General features: G+C 48.7%; 1 protein-coding gene across 3 annotated transcripts in view; it reads right to left on the bottom strand.

Annotated features, from left to right (window-relative positions):
* Positions 1–19,355, bottom strand: part of ITGB5 (integrin subunit beta 5) — a 64,525-nt gene that overhangs the window by 4,586 nt on the left and 40,584 nt on the right. For all 3 annotated transcript variants that reach the window (XM_074146096.1, XM_074146095.1, XM_074146097.1), the window contains 2 exons: positions 2,379–2,601; positions 1,566–1,669 (listed from right to left, as the gene is read on the bottom strand). In XM_074146096.1, the coding sequence (XP_074002197.1) occupies positions 1,566–1,669; positions 2,379–2,601 (327 nt within the window). The remainder of the gene's footprint in view (positions 1–1,565; positions 1,670–2,378; positions 2,602–19,355) is intronic.

Here is a 19,355-nt window from a genome sequence, read left to right as displayed (position 1 = left end):
CACTGACTGCTTCATACCCAGAGCCAAAAAGCACGTGGGATCTTCCAGTGTGCATTCATTGCAACTCAGTATTTAAGAGAGTCCTATCCTCCACTGCCAGGAGCAATGCAGATCTATGTCTTCTGTGACAAATATCAGCATTTGGCCTCTCAGCAGGGACTTTTAACATGTGCTACATAACACAAAAGCACTTTTACACCAGGCTTTGGCTGAGTCTGCCTGTCAAGAAGTCCATAGTCCCCAAGCACTTCCCCTAGGAACATTTTGCTTTACCTCTTTCTCAGTACCCAGATCTTCAAGCTGCAGAGTGCCTTGAGCTACCAAGAGCTCAGCACCACTCATAATAAACAGAAGAATAAGTGTAATTCCCCAAAATGTCTTAAAACAGAAATTTGGCTGTGTTGTTCTCTGAAAGCCATGCAGGGGATTGGCAAACTACAGTCCAGCCTCACCTCCCAGGGTGCAGTCAGCACAAAAGCTGGCTTTGGCAGGGTGCAACACCCAAGCAGGAGAGTTGAACTTTAATCCCCAGAATTTGCTGGCTCCTAAGAAACACAGGCCAGCCAGGCAACAGGAAGGAGTTTCATGTGGTTTGGAAGTGCCTTGTAATCTCTCGCAGCGTGCTGGTGTAGGTGCACTCCGCGGTAAACTGCAGGGAGGATGGAGAGAATGAGAGCAAGTCTCCCAAAGGCAAAGGTAGGAAACCACACTGGTTATAATTTAAAAGCTAAGCACTGAATATGAGAGGAGTCAATGGGAAAAATAATTGCCTTGGGAGGAAGGGAGAGAAAGGGCGAGCATGGTAGAGCACTCCTACCTCTATAAGCTATGGGAAGAGACAGAGGAAATGTCAGATGTTGAATGCAATTTATCGCTGCTTGATCTCTGTCCCACCCTCCAAGGGGTATTTCTAAGGCCAGGGTCAGGATTGTGATTAAAGCTGTCACAGTTTGGGTCCCCTCTACCCCCACAAATAGCAACCAGGGACTCCCAGAATGAGTTGAAAAGAAGGGGGAGAAAGTTATCTGCTGAGGGACGCAGGTGTGGGGTGACGTCTAGAAGAGGACACAAATAGCAGGAGAGGAGCTTGCTGGGGGAACTTTAGCAGTCAGTTCCACCAAAGCAGAAATCATCATCTCCAAAACAGCTTTGCTTTCTCTTACAAGCTCACTTCTTCCAAGATGAATTCTCAGAAGATTAAAAATGCCTTTTTTGGGCGATACTTTGTCCTTTTGCACTCTCTCACGGTTCATCTAATCTTCTGTCTCACCTGATCTCATCCTACTCCCTTGGTCCTTGTGTTGTCAGTATTGATCCTCACGCCTCTTGATTCTAAGATGTTATTTAAAATCAAAGGGTTTTTTTACTTCAGTATAGATTGCAGCCTGGAGAGAGGGTCACGCATACCACACATACACTTATACATACTACATACATGCATACATTTTTAAAAACCAGGTTTTCCCTGAGGCTTTCTTTACAGATATGTCTTGGTCTGGTTAAGGAGAGTTCAATGCCATAGTCCCTGGCTCCCACCATCTGCAGTCCTGCTGCTGCCTACTTACCGAGAACATCCACAGTGGTGATGATCTCGTCCTTGCAGTGCTTTTGGCAGGTTTGGTTATCAGCCAGTCTTCCTGAGTTAAACAGCTTGCATTCAATGCAGTCCCTGCAGAAAGACACAGGGAGGGAAAGATTAAGTATCCAACAGAAGCCACACGAACACAGAGATTCACCCCTAGGAAAGGGACTCCCTGGGTGTTGGACTGGAGGCTGCTCATCTGCATCACAAGGGAAAAGCAACTTCAGGGGCAAGCATCTCCATCTCAAGGATGGATTTATTCTAGGGGTGGATTCAATGAAGGTGCAAAACAGCTGGTAGGTTTGGGGACTGTTTTCCCTTTGGATCTTCAGAGCTGCACATCAGCTACTGCAAAATCCATCCTGAGATGAAGACAGACAGCATTGCTGCTCGGCAGTCTGAGGCTGATGCCCAGGGCACCTCTATCACCGCAAGGCAGGCAGTCATCCCTGTCATCCTCTCCTCTGCATCTCGCAGCTCTCCACGGCCAGATGTTTGCAGCTCAGGGGGCAGCAAAACTGGGGTTGCCAGCCTCTACTGCAGAGCAGGACAACACTGGAAAGGAACAGGGACATGAACTTCCACGAGGCCTTAGGCAGCAACACTTGTTGCTTCTCTATCTGGGACACTCTCAGGTTGCTTAGAGTGGGCTCTGAGCAGCAGTAAGCTTGCCTGGGGCTAATCACCCCTGTTTAATGAAGCAGGATCAATTCCTTGGCTGAAAAGTCTCCCAGGAACCAAAGTGCTGCCCTTCTCACCAGCAAGAAATCCCTCCTGAACATCCCCCCGTAGGTACCTTTTAGTGCTACAGACGCCTGGGCAGGTGGGACATTTCTCACACGTCTCTCCGAAAGCCCCTGGCTCAGTGCACTGACACTTCCCACAGACGCAGGTGCCCCTGCCGCTGCACATTTGCCCGTCGCTGGAAACACAGCTGTCTGTCTCGGTGGAGCAGTTGCAGTTGTCCCCGATGTAACCGGCGTGGCACTTGCACTCCCCGCAGTGACACTCTCCGTGGCCTGAAGGCAAGAGCAGGGGGGAGGTGTCAGCAGCATCCCTTGGGCAGGAGGGACCAGCAGCCCAGCAGGAAAACCTGCCAGAAAGACCTAACTTGGCAGAGCATCAAACAGATGGCAATGGGAAACACCTAGATATCAAATTATTATCTACACTTAGCAGCTAAAAATACCTACTCACAGCTCTTCCAGCTTCCCTTTGTAGTAGCTCAAAAAAAACAGGTGGGACCAGGTGGTCAGGACAGGGGAACAAACTGTCCTTGGGAGGCATCAGCAGTGATGGAGACAATGGGAAGATCAAAAAGCACCATCTCCTGTGTCCAAGTGAGTCCTCTACATCCCAGGCAGTACCATGAAGGTTGTTGGGACCAGCTGAACCTCCCCCAGGGAGTAGCTCAGGGCAGCTCACAGAAGAGATGGATGAAGAAACTGATCCAGTAAGGGCACTCCTCTACTGGAGCATCCCCGTGCAGCTACAGGGTTTAGCGATGGGCTGAGAAAGTCAACAGGCTTCGAGGCTTTCAGGGATGGAAAGTGGAGTGGCTGGCTGCCAAGCATCTGGTTTCACAAAGGCATCCATCAGCCTGCTGGAAATACTGCTCAAATTCCTCTTTGGTCGGTCCCTAGGAGAAGGGATGCCTTTGAAGGCATAGTTTACAGAGCTAAAGGGTTTGCGTACGAGGCTCATCAGCAACCTAATTACAGCTCAGCTTTCCCACTGGTAACAGCCTCAAGCGCCTCAGACAAGATAAATTATATATATGCTCCTTTCATTGGCACAAAACCACTGATCTCCCTGCCTCTCCCATCACTCCAAGATTACCAGAGAGGCTGTGGATTGTCAGGCTATATCCCTTGCCAACAGTCATGGGAACACCTTCTGTTTTACAAGGCATCTCATGTGTTCCAGCACATCACAAGATGCCCTCCTACAGCCTCTTTTGCACTCCCACCGTTTGCTTTGGATCCAGCCTGCAAACTCAAACATTACTAGACAGAGGAGGTTATGTTTACAAGATCTCTAGAGGTGACCTCCTTCCCTGCCTACATCTGATGGAGATTAAAAATCCCTTGCTCTGTTTGCCTTCACAACGACAGCCTCACCCTTTCCCCAGACACATCCGCACAGGTTTGGTTTGCCTGTTCCCTACGAAGCTCCAGTATTGAGCCTGTAGGACACAGCCGTGTCCACCACCACGGCTCCTCGGGGTGCAGCTACAGAGCAGGGAACCCTACACCCTCCGCTTCACAAGCAAACCAAATGGGGTGGCTGGCTTTTATTCACAATTAATTCAGGCGATTGGGCTCTCGCACATAGCAAGTTTGGTGCCTCCATGGCAATGAATGTGTCCAAATTAGCTACAAATCACAGTTTTCTTAAACGGGCACTGTTTCAAGGAATCCAAAGCAGCTGGCACTGGGGCTCTGTGCATATGGCATTTAGTAAATGTGCTCACACTTAAATTTGAGGTGTGAGGGCCAAGAGAAGTAAGCCGATTGCATTCACACTACCCCATGATCCCAACCTGGGTGGGAGCCACCCCCCTGCTCTCGGCAGAGGGGCAGAGCCCCTGCATTGTCAGCCTTAGCTTGGTCCCCCTTGGACACCACAGAGCCCAGCACAAGATGTGAATCCATTGGAAATCCATCTCTGGAAGCTCTTGATAAGGTTCAGTTTTTAAAGCCGTCAGCACCAGGCCAGTATAGGAGGCTGGTAAGCCCGTACGTCACTTCTGGCCCCTGGCAGTCTAGGGATGGAGCCTGGAAGGACTGTCTCAGGGAAGGGAAACAGCCATTTCCAAATAATGCATCCTATTAAAACACTGCAATTGGAAAATTTAAGAAATAGCATCTTAAAGCAAATGTTTTGCTTACTGAAGGGGATGAAGAAAAAGCCCTTCTATATGAGGGTGACTAAATGTGGGGTGTGAACTTGAAATTTAAAAACTCGTTGAAGTGTTTTTTCTGCCTTGGCCACACTGGTTCAACGTGCAATAAGTCACTGGCTAAAGCTCATCATGGGGAATGTGCCAAGAGTGGGACTTTCCATGTTGACCTTTAACGGCAAAGATGTTAGAACCTTCACTGCCTGCACCAGCTTGAAAGACTGGCCACTCCTGCAGCCACCACGAGCTCCATTTCTGGTGCTCTCCATCCAACTCCCACACAGCCTGAAGACTGGAGAAATGTGGCTGACTGGGATACATTAATTTCTCATACGGGTGCGAAAAAAGTTGTCCCTCTTCTCAACATCTACCTGGAGCACCAGAGATGGGAATCCACTCCGGCCTCTTCCTCAGGACACAAGAGGAGCTCCAAGGCAAGGTGGCATGCTGGTTACATTGAGTCTTTTGGTGACAGTGACATAGAGTGGAGGCTTGCAGCATGCAGAGTGCTTCCTGGTACTTGTATTTCACAGGAAAATGGGCTGCATGTTTCCAGTCTCAGCTATCCTGTGGTCACACGCAGTGCTGATGTGGTTAAGCAGTCTCTGTGGCACAAAAAGATCATGCCTGCAAGAAGCTTTCCACCACGATGCCAATGATGAACCTAGTTTCACTTCCCAGTTTCATTTCCAAGATGAAAATGCATCCTCAAGGAGGGTCTGTTTCAAGACACCTCTGCACCAGCAGAAGTCTCACGGTACAGGACATTACCCGGATTTTAACCCCCCTGCACTCTTTGAGTTTGCATGTTCTCTGTTAAAGCTGGTTTATGGAGCCAAAAGACATTAATTATGTTCTCCAAACATAACAAGAGATGTTTTCTGTTCTCATCCTTGAAATGAGACGAGCTTAGATGTTTAAAAGATCCAGATCTAGTTGGGAAATTAAATGCTCCCTCTGAATTTGATAACATTACTGTCCAGCCAGCTCTTGATTCTTGGGGGAGCTAACATGAAACACATGTCAGGGAGGCTGCAGAAACACTCTGGGAGGGTGCAGCAGAGGAAAGAAATGTTTCTGGGGGGTGGGCAGTCCCAAGACTAGGTTTGGACTAGTCTGGGCTCTGGCAGGGTGGGAGCCACAAGGCGCACTGCTGTTCAGACAGACCCTTTCCCCAAGGAGGTCACCAAGGTGGACCAAGACCCACAGCCCAGCTGGTTCCTCCATCTCTCTCCCCGCCCCGAACTACATCCCTATCCCACTGCTGTGTCCTGGCTGGGCTGCACGTCTCGCTGTCACTCAGGCGGCTTTTGGCAGGAGGTCCAGCCGTCCTCGTTTCACCCCAGCTGCCTCTGCCTCTCCCCCTCAGCTGCCCTCCAGGATGACAGCCACAGACCAAATCCCATCTGCCCTCACCCCGGCACCGTGCAAACCTGGCTTGGCAGCCCTGACACCAGCGCTGCGGCTCCGGTCCCCGAGCGGGGTCGCTGCCGGCAAGCAGGAATCAGGATAGCAGCTTCTGGCAGAAAATTCCAGCCTCTGACCCTCATTTCATCCCAGGCTTCCTGATAGCAGGCTGGAAAGTGGGTTCACGCAGTGGTCAAGTGCTCGGCAGGACAGCCCGTCCTGCCCTCCGCGATAACCGAGTTTGCCTTTTAGGAATTGCACCGACCGCTGCTGCACCAAGAGGTCTGCAACTCAATGCACTAAAAGCTCTGTCGCTTAGGTCTTTTGATAGAAAGTGGGTTTCCTAAAGCCTCTTACTTTTGGGGACCACAAAATTATGCAAAAATACTAGCTCTCTTTTGAAAGAAATAAAAAACAATCCCAGCTTTTATGGAAGGGGAGAAAGGGTTTGAAAACAAGCCCCTCCAACACTCCTTGTTTTCCCACCTTCTAGAAAACTAAATTGATGTGCCTCCTATACAAGACAGAAATAATCCTCATGATTTTTAAGCCAGTTTCTTGATTTCTGAGCACTCTGGAGGGGAAAGGTCATACTTCACTTTGTTCCCATTAAATCAAGCCACTTATTTTTCTGTCTCTGTGCTCGCATCCAGGCTTTGGGTCAGGACCTTCAAAATGCTGTGTTTTTGTCATTTTTGGTTACTTGAACAACTAGTTTGAAAAAACCCAACCCACAAAAACTCCACAGGAAAACCAACTATGAGAAATAAGTTACAGCAAGTAACTTCCAGATTCCCTGGTACCATCCCTTTAAGGAGTCCTGGCCGCTGTGCCCATCACCCGGAGAGCCCCGACACAGAAGCCACATGTTGTTTGTACTCCTGGGGGTGGATGCACCAAACCCATCTGCTTTTGAGAGAAGAAGTAGTGAAACCCTACCAACACGGGGCACTGCTTTGAGCATCATTTTTGTACCAGACCAATCTTGTACCAATCTCCCAGCAAAAGCGCTCGAGGTCTGCAGGAGAGTCTCCAGGAACAGCACATTTTGAGTGGGAGGAAGCGGAAGAAGCTTCGAACACTTGGAAAACGTAGACCTTTCTGTTTGGGAAAGGGCTACGGTAAGACACAGTGCCTGCTTAGGCAAATAAATCATTGACTTCCCCACTAATCTCTTTCCATGACTCACAGCGGCCGGCGCTGCGCATCAAGAGGCCAGGCAAGGCGAGGCAGCCTGCCCGCGGCACAGCTCGGGTTCCCAGCCCCGTCCTGCTGCCAGATGGTCGGCACCAGTAGGAATTCAGGGAGAGCTCGGGACATTTTAAATGCTGGGGCTGGGCTTAGGATCCATTCCCCAGGTCACACCAGACTGGTAGGGAAAAGAAAGGTGGCAGGCTGGCAGGAGCATCCCCACCTCCTGGAGCCTACGGAGCACAACTACCTCCTTGTGCAATATAAACAAAGACAGGCAAACGTCAAGGGTCCGAGGTTTCTGTGTAAACTGAAACACATCCACTGACTGCCTCCATTCATACCAGAAGACAGCTCGCCCACGCTCATTTATCCACAATGCAATACTGAAACATCAAAACAAACACTGAGAGGCTAGTAATAAGTAAACAGTACTTTTTTGTACATTACTTATACTAGACACCACAATTTGTACCTCTTCTCATTGCATTAATTTCAATGGATATTTATATCCCAAAGCATACGGGTTTGGCCAAGAATTGACAAGGCTTTAAATAAGCCTTTTTTTTTAATGCTAGTGCTGGTTGAGCTTGCCAATCATCAAAAATAGCATCAGAGATACAGACTAATGAAACCAAACATGGAGGAATAAATACATGTTTGAGCTGCTAATTCAGCCCTGGGTACCACAAGTCCCATCACCAGCTCCACGTTACTGCCAGCATCCCCTCACGTTGCAGCACTGCTATTACAAAAAATACCCCTCAGCCCCTCAATTTCTCACTCACTTGGGAACTTCTGGGTTAAATGAGAACTGGGCAGGGAAAACAGGGCTTTGGAAACTGCTGTCTCATGAAGGCAGCTGAAAGCAATCCGGGGCAGGCGGATTTCCTGCGGCAGCCCTGGCCAGCCTTTCCTCATTTTCCTTCTCTCTGCTACAGACGGAGAGATGAAACGCAATCACGAGATATGGCTGATGAGCCACCAGAAAGCCAAAACGGGCAGTGAGGAGTCATTTCCTGAAGGAGATCTAAAGCTGCATTTCTTAAAATAAAGCCTTCCTTTTTTTTTTTTTCTTTTTTTTTTTAAAGTAAGCTCAGCACTCCACAAATCTCTCAACTTTTGCTTATGTTAGCTCCTCAGCTGAGCCTGCCACACGTGGCCTTTTGGACGGAGACCCAGAGCTGGGAATTGGAGCTTTTAGGTCCTGCTGCCGACTCTGCTACTGATGCAGGGAGTGATACGGGGCGAGGGCTGCTGCCAGACCCTCCCAGAGACACAGTGCTTCATTATGAACGGGGGCAATTGGGATGAGTGTGACAGTTCCCTTTTAGCCACGGGACCAAATACCATCCCACCAAACTGGGAAAATGCTCATCCTTGGCTTCATCACCCCTTAAACATCTGACGTGGAAGGCACTGCAGAAACTGCTAGCAATTCTTACTATTCCTCAAGCCAGAGAGGAAGGTATGTGTATGTGTGAATCCTCTGGTTTTTTTCCCCCCAATCCTCTAACTCAAAAAGGGCTCTGTGCCACTGTCCTTTTCCATCAACCTCCATCCATTCTCATGTGGGTGTTTACTGGGTCTCCTGCAGGACACATCAATGCCTCTCCCACCCAGCCAACCCTCTGGCTCCCTAACAGACGTGACCTCCTCACAAAACCACCTCCATATAGCTCCCCCTATTTGTTTCCTTTTTTCCTCAAAAAGCCTCACAAAGAAAATTGCTTGACAAAAAGACATTTCCACTTGGCTCTCTCAACCCTGCCCAGATACAACCAACACCGAAGGATCCAGAATCAGGAGCTTCTCCCCCATTTATATACTTCTTGGCCCATCTCTTAAGCCCATGTCTGCTTATGCAGGTCTACATTTAGCCTTCAGCTTTTGTCACCGTGAAGTCTCTGGAAGATTTAGAAAGATGGGGGGACATATGGTGACCATGCGTTAGATGAAATACAGATATAGAGCCTGAGAAAAGATATAGTGCAACAGTCCCGATAACGCATGGTGCCTCCAGGAAGGTTGAGCTTCATCTCCCAGCTCTGGTGCCCAAGCAGGCTCCTACTACTTCCTACCACCCAAAAACCTCCAGATTTGTTCTTAAAATAAAGCTTGGCCCTAAAACAAAGCTTCACGATCCCAAATGCCTGAGATCCAGGGCCAAATTCTATGGTTCAGGCCCAACCTTCACATGAAAAGCAGGATAATTCCCACCCTGCCAAAGCCCAAATGGGCTGAATGTCCTTTCAGCTGGACCTCGTTAAGAGGAGTGGGCTCTGGAGCAGACAGAGATTCTTTCTCTGCAAAATCCAGTGCCCAATTCTGTTTGGATGCAAACACATAATCTGGTGCAAGTTCACCAAAGGTCCATGGTTTTGGAACAGATTTCTCCCTTCCCAAAGAAGCTGGAAGAAGTCAGAATATCATTCAAAATAAGACAAAAAAAAAAGAGACAGGAACCCACAGCCTGTGCTGCACTTGCCTTTTAGGTCAACTGTTTAAATTTAATTTTTAAATCAAACTGAGCAAAATTCATAGGTTGTCAGTGCCTGTCAACAAGAAATGCAGATACCCAGAATTTCACTTACCTGCTGGTTTGAGGCTTTCATCTGCCTCTAAACCCCAAATACAGCATTCGTTTCCAAATGCTTATTTCTGTTAATTACTATAATCATAAGGACCAAACGCCAAACTCGTCGAGATGCTGGCCATAAAGACAGAGCATTTAAGTGTGTCTGTTCTAAGATCATCTTCTCTCTTTGGGCAGCAAATAAGCAATGAGCTGTCTTTTCAAAGTTCATCTTGCTTTTCTTTTGGAGCTTTCTACTTTCTGAGATAGGAGGTTCTCAGCGGTGGGAAGGGGCAGATGCAGTGGGACAGGGGGGTTTGGGTACGTGCATGCACCATCAGATGACACCTCCGGTTGCGACCGACACACTGTGCCGCTTTAAGAGCAGAGACCCACAGACAGAGCTCTGGCTCCTGTAAAGATGTCAAAGACGTCACTTCTTTATTCTTTTAATTCTGCCCTGGCATTTAATGCCTCATTAGCATGCATTAATGCTTGCAAAAGGTCTGCTCAAGGACAAGGAGAAACCCCGGTGAAAAGAGGCAGGAACAGCAGCGCTCTGGGAGGTTTGGTCCTCCAAGGAGCTGCTGCCAGATTTGGGGAGAGCTGCAAGACTTTGACAGCAATGAGGGCCCGGGCAGGGGGAAAGGAGGAGTAAGAAAAGACAGCCTTCCCCTTTTGTGCCAGGAAAGGAAATTCTGGCAAAGCAGTACTCCATCCACTGGGGGGAAAATGTCCAACTCAATTGCTGTTTCAGTGTGAACAACCAACGCAAACCCTTGGCATCACCAAGGCAGGGCAGGCAGGATATACCTGCTGCCAGAAACATAAAGTAAGATGAAGAATAAACACAGCACTGAACAGAAACATGAATGGAAATAGCATTTGTGTTCCTGTAAGAAATTCATGCGAAGATCATAAAACATCTTGAGTTGGAAGGGACCCATAAGGATCATCGAGTCCAACTCAAAACTAATCAATAACATTTAACAGGCAACAATATAATGGTAATGACTGGTCGTGTAATACCTAATACCGCATTTATTTATTGTGAAAGAAATCCAGAGGAGCACGTACCTCAAGCACAGAGCATTCTAGCCAAGAGCCATCTACCTGCACCAAAACACAGCCACCCCTGACCTGAACCACAGCATCTGCGCCGGGCAACACGGGAGGTCGTTAGCAGAACAATCAGAGGGGGAACCAGGCATTTTTACACGCTGCAGCTACAAGCACTGGCCATGCTTGCACAGGCCACAGCTGGCGGGCGAGGGTCACCCCATGCTATTTGCCCCAGCCCAAGGGCCATTTGAACTTCTTGGGATCTTCATCCTTTGAATGGGCATGGAACAGGACAGGGCAGTGCACACCCTCGGATGAGAGCAGCATGTCTCAGGATTAAATTGGAAAGAGAACAGAAACCAGGTTAAAGGGGAAAAATAAATTCAGAGAGAAAGCAGAAGAGAGAGATTGAAGAAGGGTGGAAACGATGCCCTGGGGGAAGCAGCAGGGAGGTTTAAGAAGCCTGCCAGGAGATGTGAGGAAACACATGCACTGAGTCACCCTATGCTCCTCCAAAAGGCCACGGAGGTTTTGCATGCCAGGGAAACAGAGACTTCATGAAGATGAAATGCGGGATGCAAACATCTCCCAGTCAGCTCTCAGCCCCTCTCTGCACCGGTGCTACGAGCCACGGCTCCTGGAGATGAGCACACCCAGAATGACATGGGACATGCTGCTGAATTCGGCACCTTAAGGCAAGATCTGAAAACAGTGAAGGAGCTGCTGGGAGCGACAGGTTGGCCGCACAGGGGCCAGCAAGACAGCATTAAGGACAGGTCCCTTTCGAGGCAGTGGTTTACGAGGTGTCTGTCTCTCTCGCCTTAGGGCTGCCAAGAGCTTGTGCCCGCACCAAAGCCCATCCACGCGACCCAGAAAGCCTGCATTGGTAGAGGGCATGTTTTAAATAAAAATCCTCCCTGGCTTCCCTGTTACAGATAACAAGCAGTCCACTAGGACGCAGTGACGGGTATCAGTGGTCAGCAGTAACACACTGACAAGGTGTGAGTGCCCCTATTCCCCTGCCTCGCCACAGCCCTCCAAAATAATAGTGGTTGGTGCTCAGGAAACACTTGCTTGTAAGGAAAAGTCAAACACTGCTAAGAGGGATGCTAACGCCAGCCAGCCGCTTGCACAGCTCCTGGGGAGCCCCTCTCCATCCTTTCAAATTATGTAGGAGCCCGGGGCTGGTTGTCCCTGCTTTCCATTGCAGAAGGTGCCACCCCAGCATGGCGCATGATGCAAGCACAGGGTATGGCAGGCTGCCCGCAGCAGGTAAGCGCATCTCGTACGTGTGTCCCTGTGGTTTCTCATCCTCTTCACGCTGTGTAAAGAGCAGAGAGTTTCTCAATGACATTCCTCACTAAAGGCTGAGAGGTTTCGAGTGTTGCTCTCAGAGCTCCCTGCCTGCTCCCAAGGCCAAGCACGTCCAGACCCGACCTTTTGGGAAGACACTGAGGGAAGCAGCCCCGGATGACCCCAGGGCTTGGCCACCAGCTCCTGTCACCAGAGCAAGACCTAAAAGTCAACATCCCACATGTGACGGCAGCAGCAGGCTTCTCCACAGTTCCTTCCCCGCCTGTGGAAACATTTTCCAAATCACTGCTTGAGCAATCACGCTCTGCCTCCCAAAAATACTGCAATGGCACAGCAGCCCCCACACTCTGCAGGAGGTCAAGCAGGAATGCAGGCATATCAACAACTGACAACAGAAAAGATCTGGTTTATACAAATATGTTTTGGGGAGAAAAAAAAAAAAAAAGAAGAGGATTATTTTCTGATTTGGGGCTCAGATGTTGTGCAGACAAAGGACATCGGACGCACAGCCAAAAAGCATCCGTAGGGAGCTTGTACGCAGGGTTAGAGCGGCGTCGGTCTGAGAAGGATGAAGGTGAATTCAGTTGACTGCTCTTCCAGTTAATCCCCATCACAGCCCTCAGCCCTGCCTGCCCCAGCTGACCTGGACCTTACATTTCTTTAGGCTGACCCACAGGATGGGAGTAAATGGAGCTGACATAAACCTTACATTTCTTCACACTAATCCACATGATGAGAGGAACATGCCCAGCTTTGCAGTTTAACCATGAAAAAGGAAGAGGACAGCAGACGTCCCCCATTCGATTCCTTTCTTACTAAATGTTTGCAGTCTATATAAATTCTTGTTGGAGCCAAAATGTTTCACAGGTGGAAGGGGGATGTAAGCTGGAGAGGGGATGCCCACCCAGCAGCGACGCCAGGCACGGGCGCTCTGCCCTTGGTTCATCACTGCTACAGGACACAGCAAATCAGAGGTTTATTTTCTCCTCTTATTCAGGAGGATTCTTTTGTTTTATGCATTTCTTCTGAGGCATGCAGGCGTCTCAGGGCAAGGGCTTCTGCTGTCTTACCTGCAGGTAATAAAAGCCAAGGCCAGATGGGAATGCAGCAAGGTGAAAGCCTTTTAGGAAGCTCGAGGATAATTGTGCAGCCTCAGTGAGTCTTGACCAGATCTTAAAAGAGAGATGTTACCACAGCACCAAATCCTTGCTACTTACTCTGGCCACAAGGTCCTCCTGGACTACGCATTGGCTCTGTAGGCAGGAGACCTCAAGATGCCTGAAACCAGGTTTGTTGGCTGCCAGGAAGGAGCGATGGGCACCCTGTGCCCCCACACAGCGTGACAACACTTACATATCTCTCTATTTTCTAGTCCAACCTCAGCTGGCTTTAAGCTCCCTGTCCTCTACCCTGCTCCTTGGTGGGGAAAAGAGACACTCGCAATCCTATAAACCCACCCTAATGGAAAAGGTTTTCGGCTCAGAGGACTTTACTGGGTTCAGCTCACCCCAAGCCACCCTCCTATGCCCTGCAGCCTCAACAGCACATGCAGCCGCTGCCTGGTCCGACTCCCCCCCGCCCCCACCAGGAGTCCCCCACCTGCTGCTAATGACTGGGAACATTAATGAAGCAACTGGCACCGTGAGGTTACACCGCAGGGACCCAAGCTGACACTGCACCCTCGGTCACCAAAATAAGCCTCAAAAGTGGTGGTAGACGTGTGCTCCCCCTCCTTCTCCAGCTTGGGGAGTGGAGCAGGAGTGACCTGCGGGTGGCTGCCCCAGAGATGGAGGTGCATCTCCCTCACAGCTGCATGGCTCATGGCTGCACAAGCACTTAGCAACAACCAAAGGATTATTTTTAACTTCCACATCTTATATGGTCCTTTTGTCTCTGCCCTTCAGGTCCTTTTTTACTAGGCAATGCTCTGTTTCCACCTTTTTACACAAACTAAATAAAAAAAAAAAACTAATTCCCCAAATCAAAAACCTAAAGATAACAAGACTTGACATGACCTAAAAGAAAACATTGCAGATGTGGTTTAGGCTCCATTCCCTATCCTCCTTCTGCCACAGGCCACCCTCTTGCCTTCTCAAAGGGGCTACACTTGCTTAATGCCACCCCTCCTCGGCACTGCCGCAGACAGAGGGCACAGGCAAGATCCCCTTCCTCCCCAAACCACCCTCAACCCACCACCTGAACCTCAGAGGTTACTAAATTGAATACTAGCCGTTTCTTTCTTAACGGCAGCTTCTGGTAAAAGCTTTTGCACTAGGAATGAAGAGAATTAAGACAAGAAAAAACCGTTAAGGCTGGATCACTGTTATTTTCCCACCCAAGCCTTCAGAGGCATACCAGCATCTTCCATCCAGGCACTACAACAGGGCAGGTGAATAATAGCTAAAAAAGACGGTGTGGAAAAATAATAGCTAAAAAAGGCAGTGTGGAAAAAGGTCTATTTCCATAAGATGTGTCCATGGCCACAGTGATTTGTGTGGTAACAGACCCCACCACAAACCCCAGGGTGGAGATACCATCAAACCCGAGTGCTGCTCTCGAAGCACAGGGCTGTGTTGCACAACCAGAAGCAGCCACGCTGGCACCGGAGCCCTCGTCCCACCAGACCTCCCGCGGACACAGTGCTGTTCAACGCCGTTACGGCGCCCAGGAAGGGGAACACCAAAAAAAAATTGCAGAAGCAGGAGTGAGATTTTCTAATTGGAGGTCGTGTTAAAACAAACAAAAAAGCGTTATCTCACTGGGCCTTAGTACAGGCTAAAGCTTCACAGTGCTTCCTTATTTAATAAAACCACAAAAGGGAAGCATTCAGAAATAAATATGAGGACTTGTACATCTTCAGCAGGTTTTGAAGTGGTTTCTGCAGGGCAGCTGGAGTTGCAGCGCACGTCAGCTGGGCTATTCTCTGCGAAATAACCCACGGATTTTCAATGAGCTGTCACTTCCTAAATCCCATTTCAGAAGTGACTCTGGCACTTGCATGTATTTGCAAATCTGACACCTGATGCTCTGTTGCTGACCTGAGATTTTCGTGTCACTGTACTGGCAAGTGAGACCAGACTCCTGGCTCCTGCGCTCTGGGGCACTGCCATCTCACCGTGCTTTAGCCAGCCACGATCTTTAGCTCTTAACCAGTTAAGGTGCTCTCAGCTGCTTACAAGACGGAGAAAAGTTACACAGCTTGACTTACAACTGCAAAGTGTTTATAAATCTGATTTATTGTTTAATTCTAAAAAAACAGAGAAGAAAACCACAAAAGACCTGATCCCACAAACATCAGCAGTGTGTGTGCTGCTCAGGCAGTATGGATTTTCGGGATGAGATCCTTTGTGTTTTAGGGGGAGAAACAGCTTGCAGCATAGTGGGTGCTTGTTACTCACACCTCGGTAGCTACGGTCCTGTGCACAACCACATTCCCAGGCTGAAAAGCACACAAATGACACCCACATGGGGAGCTGGGTAACAGCGGTGATGGTTAAAGGGAAATTTCTCTAGACACACCAAAGTAAAGATGATGCCATAGAGCCCTGCACCTCCCTCCTCCAAAATACATCTGCAGCGCTGACGCTAACGAAGCTTGGCCTCTGGTGAGCCAGTCTGTCTTCATTAGAGGCAAACGTGTGATGCCCTCATCGGGGGCCCTCTCCTCCCTCTCGCCACCTACTTTTATGGGACCTTCAGGAATGCAATTAGCGCAGAGATGTTTCCTCCTTTGTCAGACTGCCTGGCAGGCAGCCAAGGGGTTCAAAAGCCGAAGGGCAGCACAGGCAGCTGCCCCTTCCCGAGCCTGGCTGCAGGCAGGAGGGAGGGCTCTCTTCCCCTCTCCCACAGCCACCCACATTTCAGAGTAGAGCCCAGACCGATGTGCTGAAGGTCTCAGTACAAGAGGGCAACTTTTTCGTCCAAAGAATAACCGTGAGCGAAGCATTCAGGGGTTTGGGAAGCGACTGACTGCTTTGTCGGAGCACGATGCTGTGGATAACCCAGTTGCATCTCTTTTGGAGGAACTGAGCACTTCTGCAAGCCATCCCCGATGGCCCTTCCAGAAGCTGGGTTAGTAGTTTGAAACAGCTACTCTGGAGCTGTTAACTGGGCTCGGGGAGCAGCAGAACAAATGCCACTTATTAGTGACTAAGCAGCATTGACTAAGAGTTGGATGCAACTTGAATCAACAGTCACAATGTGTTATAAATGACTCCTTTTCCTGCCTGCCTCACAGATGTGGGAGGCATGTTAAACCTCCCACTAACAGGAATCAAATTGTTGCTTCTCCTTTGGATTATGGTCCCAGCCAAAATCTGCTTCTACACTTCATGGGGGGGCTAGGAAAGGACAGGAACCATACACAGCACCGTCTGCAGTCATCTCTCCTCTCAAATGCTGACTATATGAGATGCCAATATTTATGAACAGACCAGGAATGAAAACACTTTTGCTGGCCAAAGGACTGAGCATCATGAGACAAGAAGCTCGAAGTTCATTTCAGAGTATTTCCAACCCATTGTGGCTTTTGCTGGCAATACGGGATGCCTGAGTGCAATCTGCTGCCCAGACCTGTGTCATAGCAGTGAGTCAATGGGGACAGCTTTGCTCCAGATTGCAAAAGGAAGAAATGCACAGGCTGGTTGGTGATGAGCTCACGGTGTCTCTAAGCCGAGGCATGCAAAAAGCACAGCCACATACATGCAAAGCAGTTTGCACGCATGGATTTTTATTTCTCAGCTTGGAAAACTGTGCTTTCCTCCTCATGTTCCCCAAAACCTTGGGTCAGGTTGGACTGGCTGCTCTCCCACGTGCTCTGGCTGGGGTGAGCACTCAGAGATTCATCGTACTGTCTTCTCCAACAGCTTGGGCAGGTGTAAACGCATTTAACAGGGGACACCACTGCCCATGTGCTAAAATTAGGTTCCTTTTGGGTGAAAATACTGTTCAAGATATGGTCATCAGAAACTCACTGCAAGGCACGAAGAACCTTCTATGCTCCAAGAAGAATCACACAGTATAAATGACCACAGCGATGAGCCCCTTTCACAGGTCCAAGACAAGCAACTCCCAAGCAAGGATGTAGCCAACAATCTGCAGCAAGACAACAGTTCCCTTCAAGCTGCTTTTTTGGTTTCTGCATTTTCTAAAACCCAGCAGTCTCCCCTCATGGTGGGATTTAGCCCGCAAGAGCAGTGGGCACTGGGATGCTGGGGCCTTTCGGGAACAGAAGTTGTGTCTAGAAGAAGACAGAGGGGGCAGGATGCTATTTCTCACCCTTGAAGGAACAAGAACAGTGACCGGACCCTGCATGACTGCCCTAGAGGATCTCCTACACCCAAGGCACGACCCAAACTCCTCTGTCTGCCAAGTCTACACATGCTGGTGGACCAAGATGTTCAGTTCTGAGTTAAACACACTGCCTTTTCCAAGAAGGCCCTATTTGCAGTAAGGAGAGAGCACATGTCTGCTGGAAGCCACCAGAGATGCTCATGTAGCAAAGGGCTGTTTGTTAGGGGCAGCTTTGGGCACAGCCCCCTGGGCAAGCTCAGACATTTCTGGTGGGCAGCCCCACACCTCTTGGGCTGACAAAACCACCTCACAATGTTATGTCATTCGCATGGCACTTGCTACCACTCAGATTTAGCATTGTAACTATTGGAATTTTTTTAAAAAAGCCAACAAACCAACAGCAATAGAAATACCAGGAGGCACAGGGAGACCCACCCCATGCATCTGTGCCACAGTCCATCCCACCCCCAGAGCAAAGAGGCCACTTGGCCTCAGCCTATGCTTTGTTTTCTTTCACAGCTATAAAAAGGACTTTTAAATGCCTTTTTAAAACTCTGCAAATCCCAAACCAGCTACGCTGCTCTTCCCAGCACGAGAAGCCCTCCACAGGGACAGAAGAAAGCAAGTGCAACAGAAGACACACAGCTTGGTTTCCTGCGGAGTGGCAGAGCTCTCCTGATGAAATGGAAATTCAAGTAAAGGGATGTCCTTTTGCAGTACCAACTGCAAAGTTACACCAGTAACTTCAACCTCTCTTCAGCATCACTACCCTGCTTGCTATTAAATATACTCCTTTTAGGAGGGATGATGCCACCAAAGCAATAGAGTCATGTGGAGAATCCCCAGGCAGTATTGCTCTCAATTACTTCATAGTCAAGTTGATTTTTTCACCCACCTACCTTCAAATATACCCTTTTCCTGCTTGCTAATCCCTGTTTCTGCTCCTGCATCAGCAGGGAGAGCTCCAACCTTCCTGGTCCCAGGACACTCGCTGTGGGAGTTGGTCCCTGCCTTTCTCACTGCCTTGCAATAGGGAGCCTCAGGGTAATGCTAAAAACGAGGGTATTACCTGCCTCACCTTCAGCAGAGCCGAAACATCAATAGCCAGGCTACAGAAAAATGAGCACAAACATCCTCTACCCACCCAACAACACTATCTTCTCAAACAGCTAGAAACTTGCAACCAAAAGGTGCCCCATCACATACTGCCCAGCTCAGGGCAAGACAAACAGCAGGGAAAAAACCCACCAATTCCCCAAAGAAAACATGAAAAATAGCTATTTTTCCAAGCTTATACTTGTTTTGGAAATTTTGACCAAGATTTCAGTTAAGAAAATACTTTACTTGCTTGAAAGCAGGCAAGTTTTGAAGAATAACCTTTTGTCCAGTCCAACTGAGGGAATTATGTTCGAGGGCTAATCCAAGCAATTACATGCAAGGTAAATTATGTGACTTCGGACTGATAAGGAATTAAAGTCATTTTAGCAAATACAGCTAAATAATTCCTCTGCTTTTGCTTAATTAAAAGTGACAGGCTACATCTTTCACAGTGAATGACTTGTTTTCTCAGTGGGCAGAAAAATCCATACATAAAATACCTTTAAGGAATCTTGAACACAGATTTTCTCTAATAAGTAACAGACTGAAACACAACCTTTCCTTTCACCTGTGTTGCACCAATGGATTACTTCAAATGCTTCACCTTTTAAAAAGGATTGTTTCTGCCTACGCAGGGAAGGATGGTTCAAGCAGAAGAAATCCAACCTACAAAGACACCAAAAAGCTTCAGAGGACTCAAGCCTGTGCTGGTTTACTCTTTCCTAAGGATATACTTCAGTGTGCAAGAGATGTGCATGGTTATATCAAAATAACACCACCAAAGCCAAGACTCTGCTCATCTCCATGAAACCCGGGCAGAGGATAAGCCTGTCTTTCACTCTAATGCTGGCAACTCAGTTCTTAAGGAGACGATCCACTTTTTGCTCATTAGTGTGGATGCACTTAAACCTCTGCCTCCCTTTTTCCATAAG

Source organism: Numenius arquata, chromosome 3 (genome assembly GCF_964106895.1).
Source record: "Numenius arquata chromosome 3, bNumArq3.hap1.1, whole genome shotgun sequence".
NCBI lineage: Eukaryota > Metazoa > Chordata > Aves > Charadriiformes > Scolopacidae > Numenius > Numenius arquata.
The sequence above is the reverse complement of the archived record's forward strand: the minus strand, read 5'-3'. Positions and strand labels throughout refer to the sequence as shown.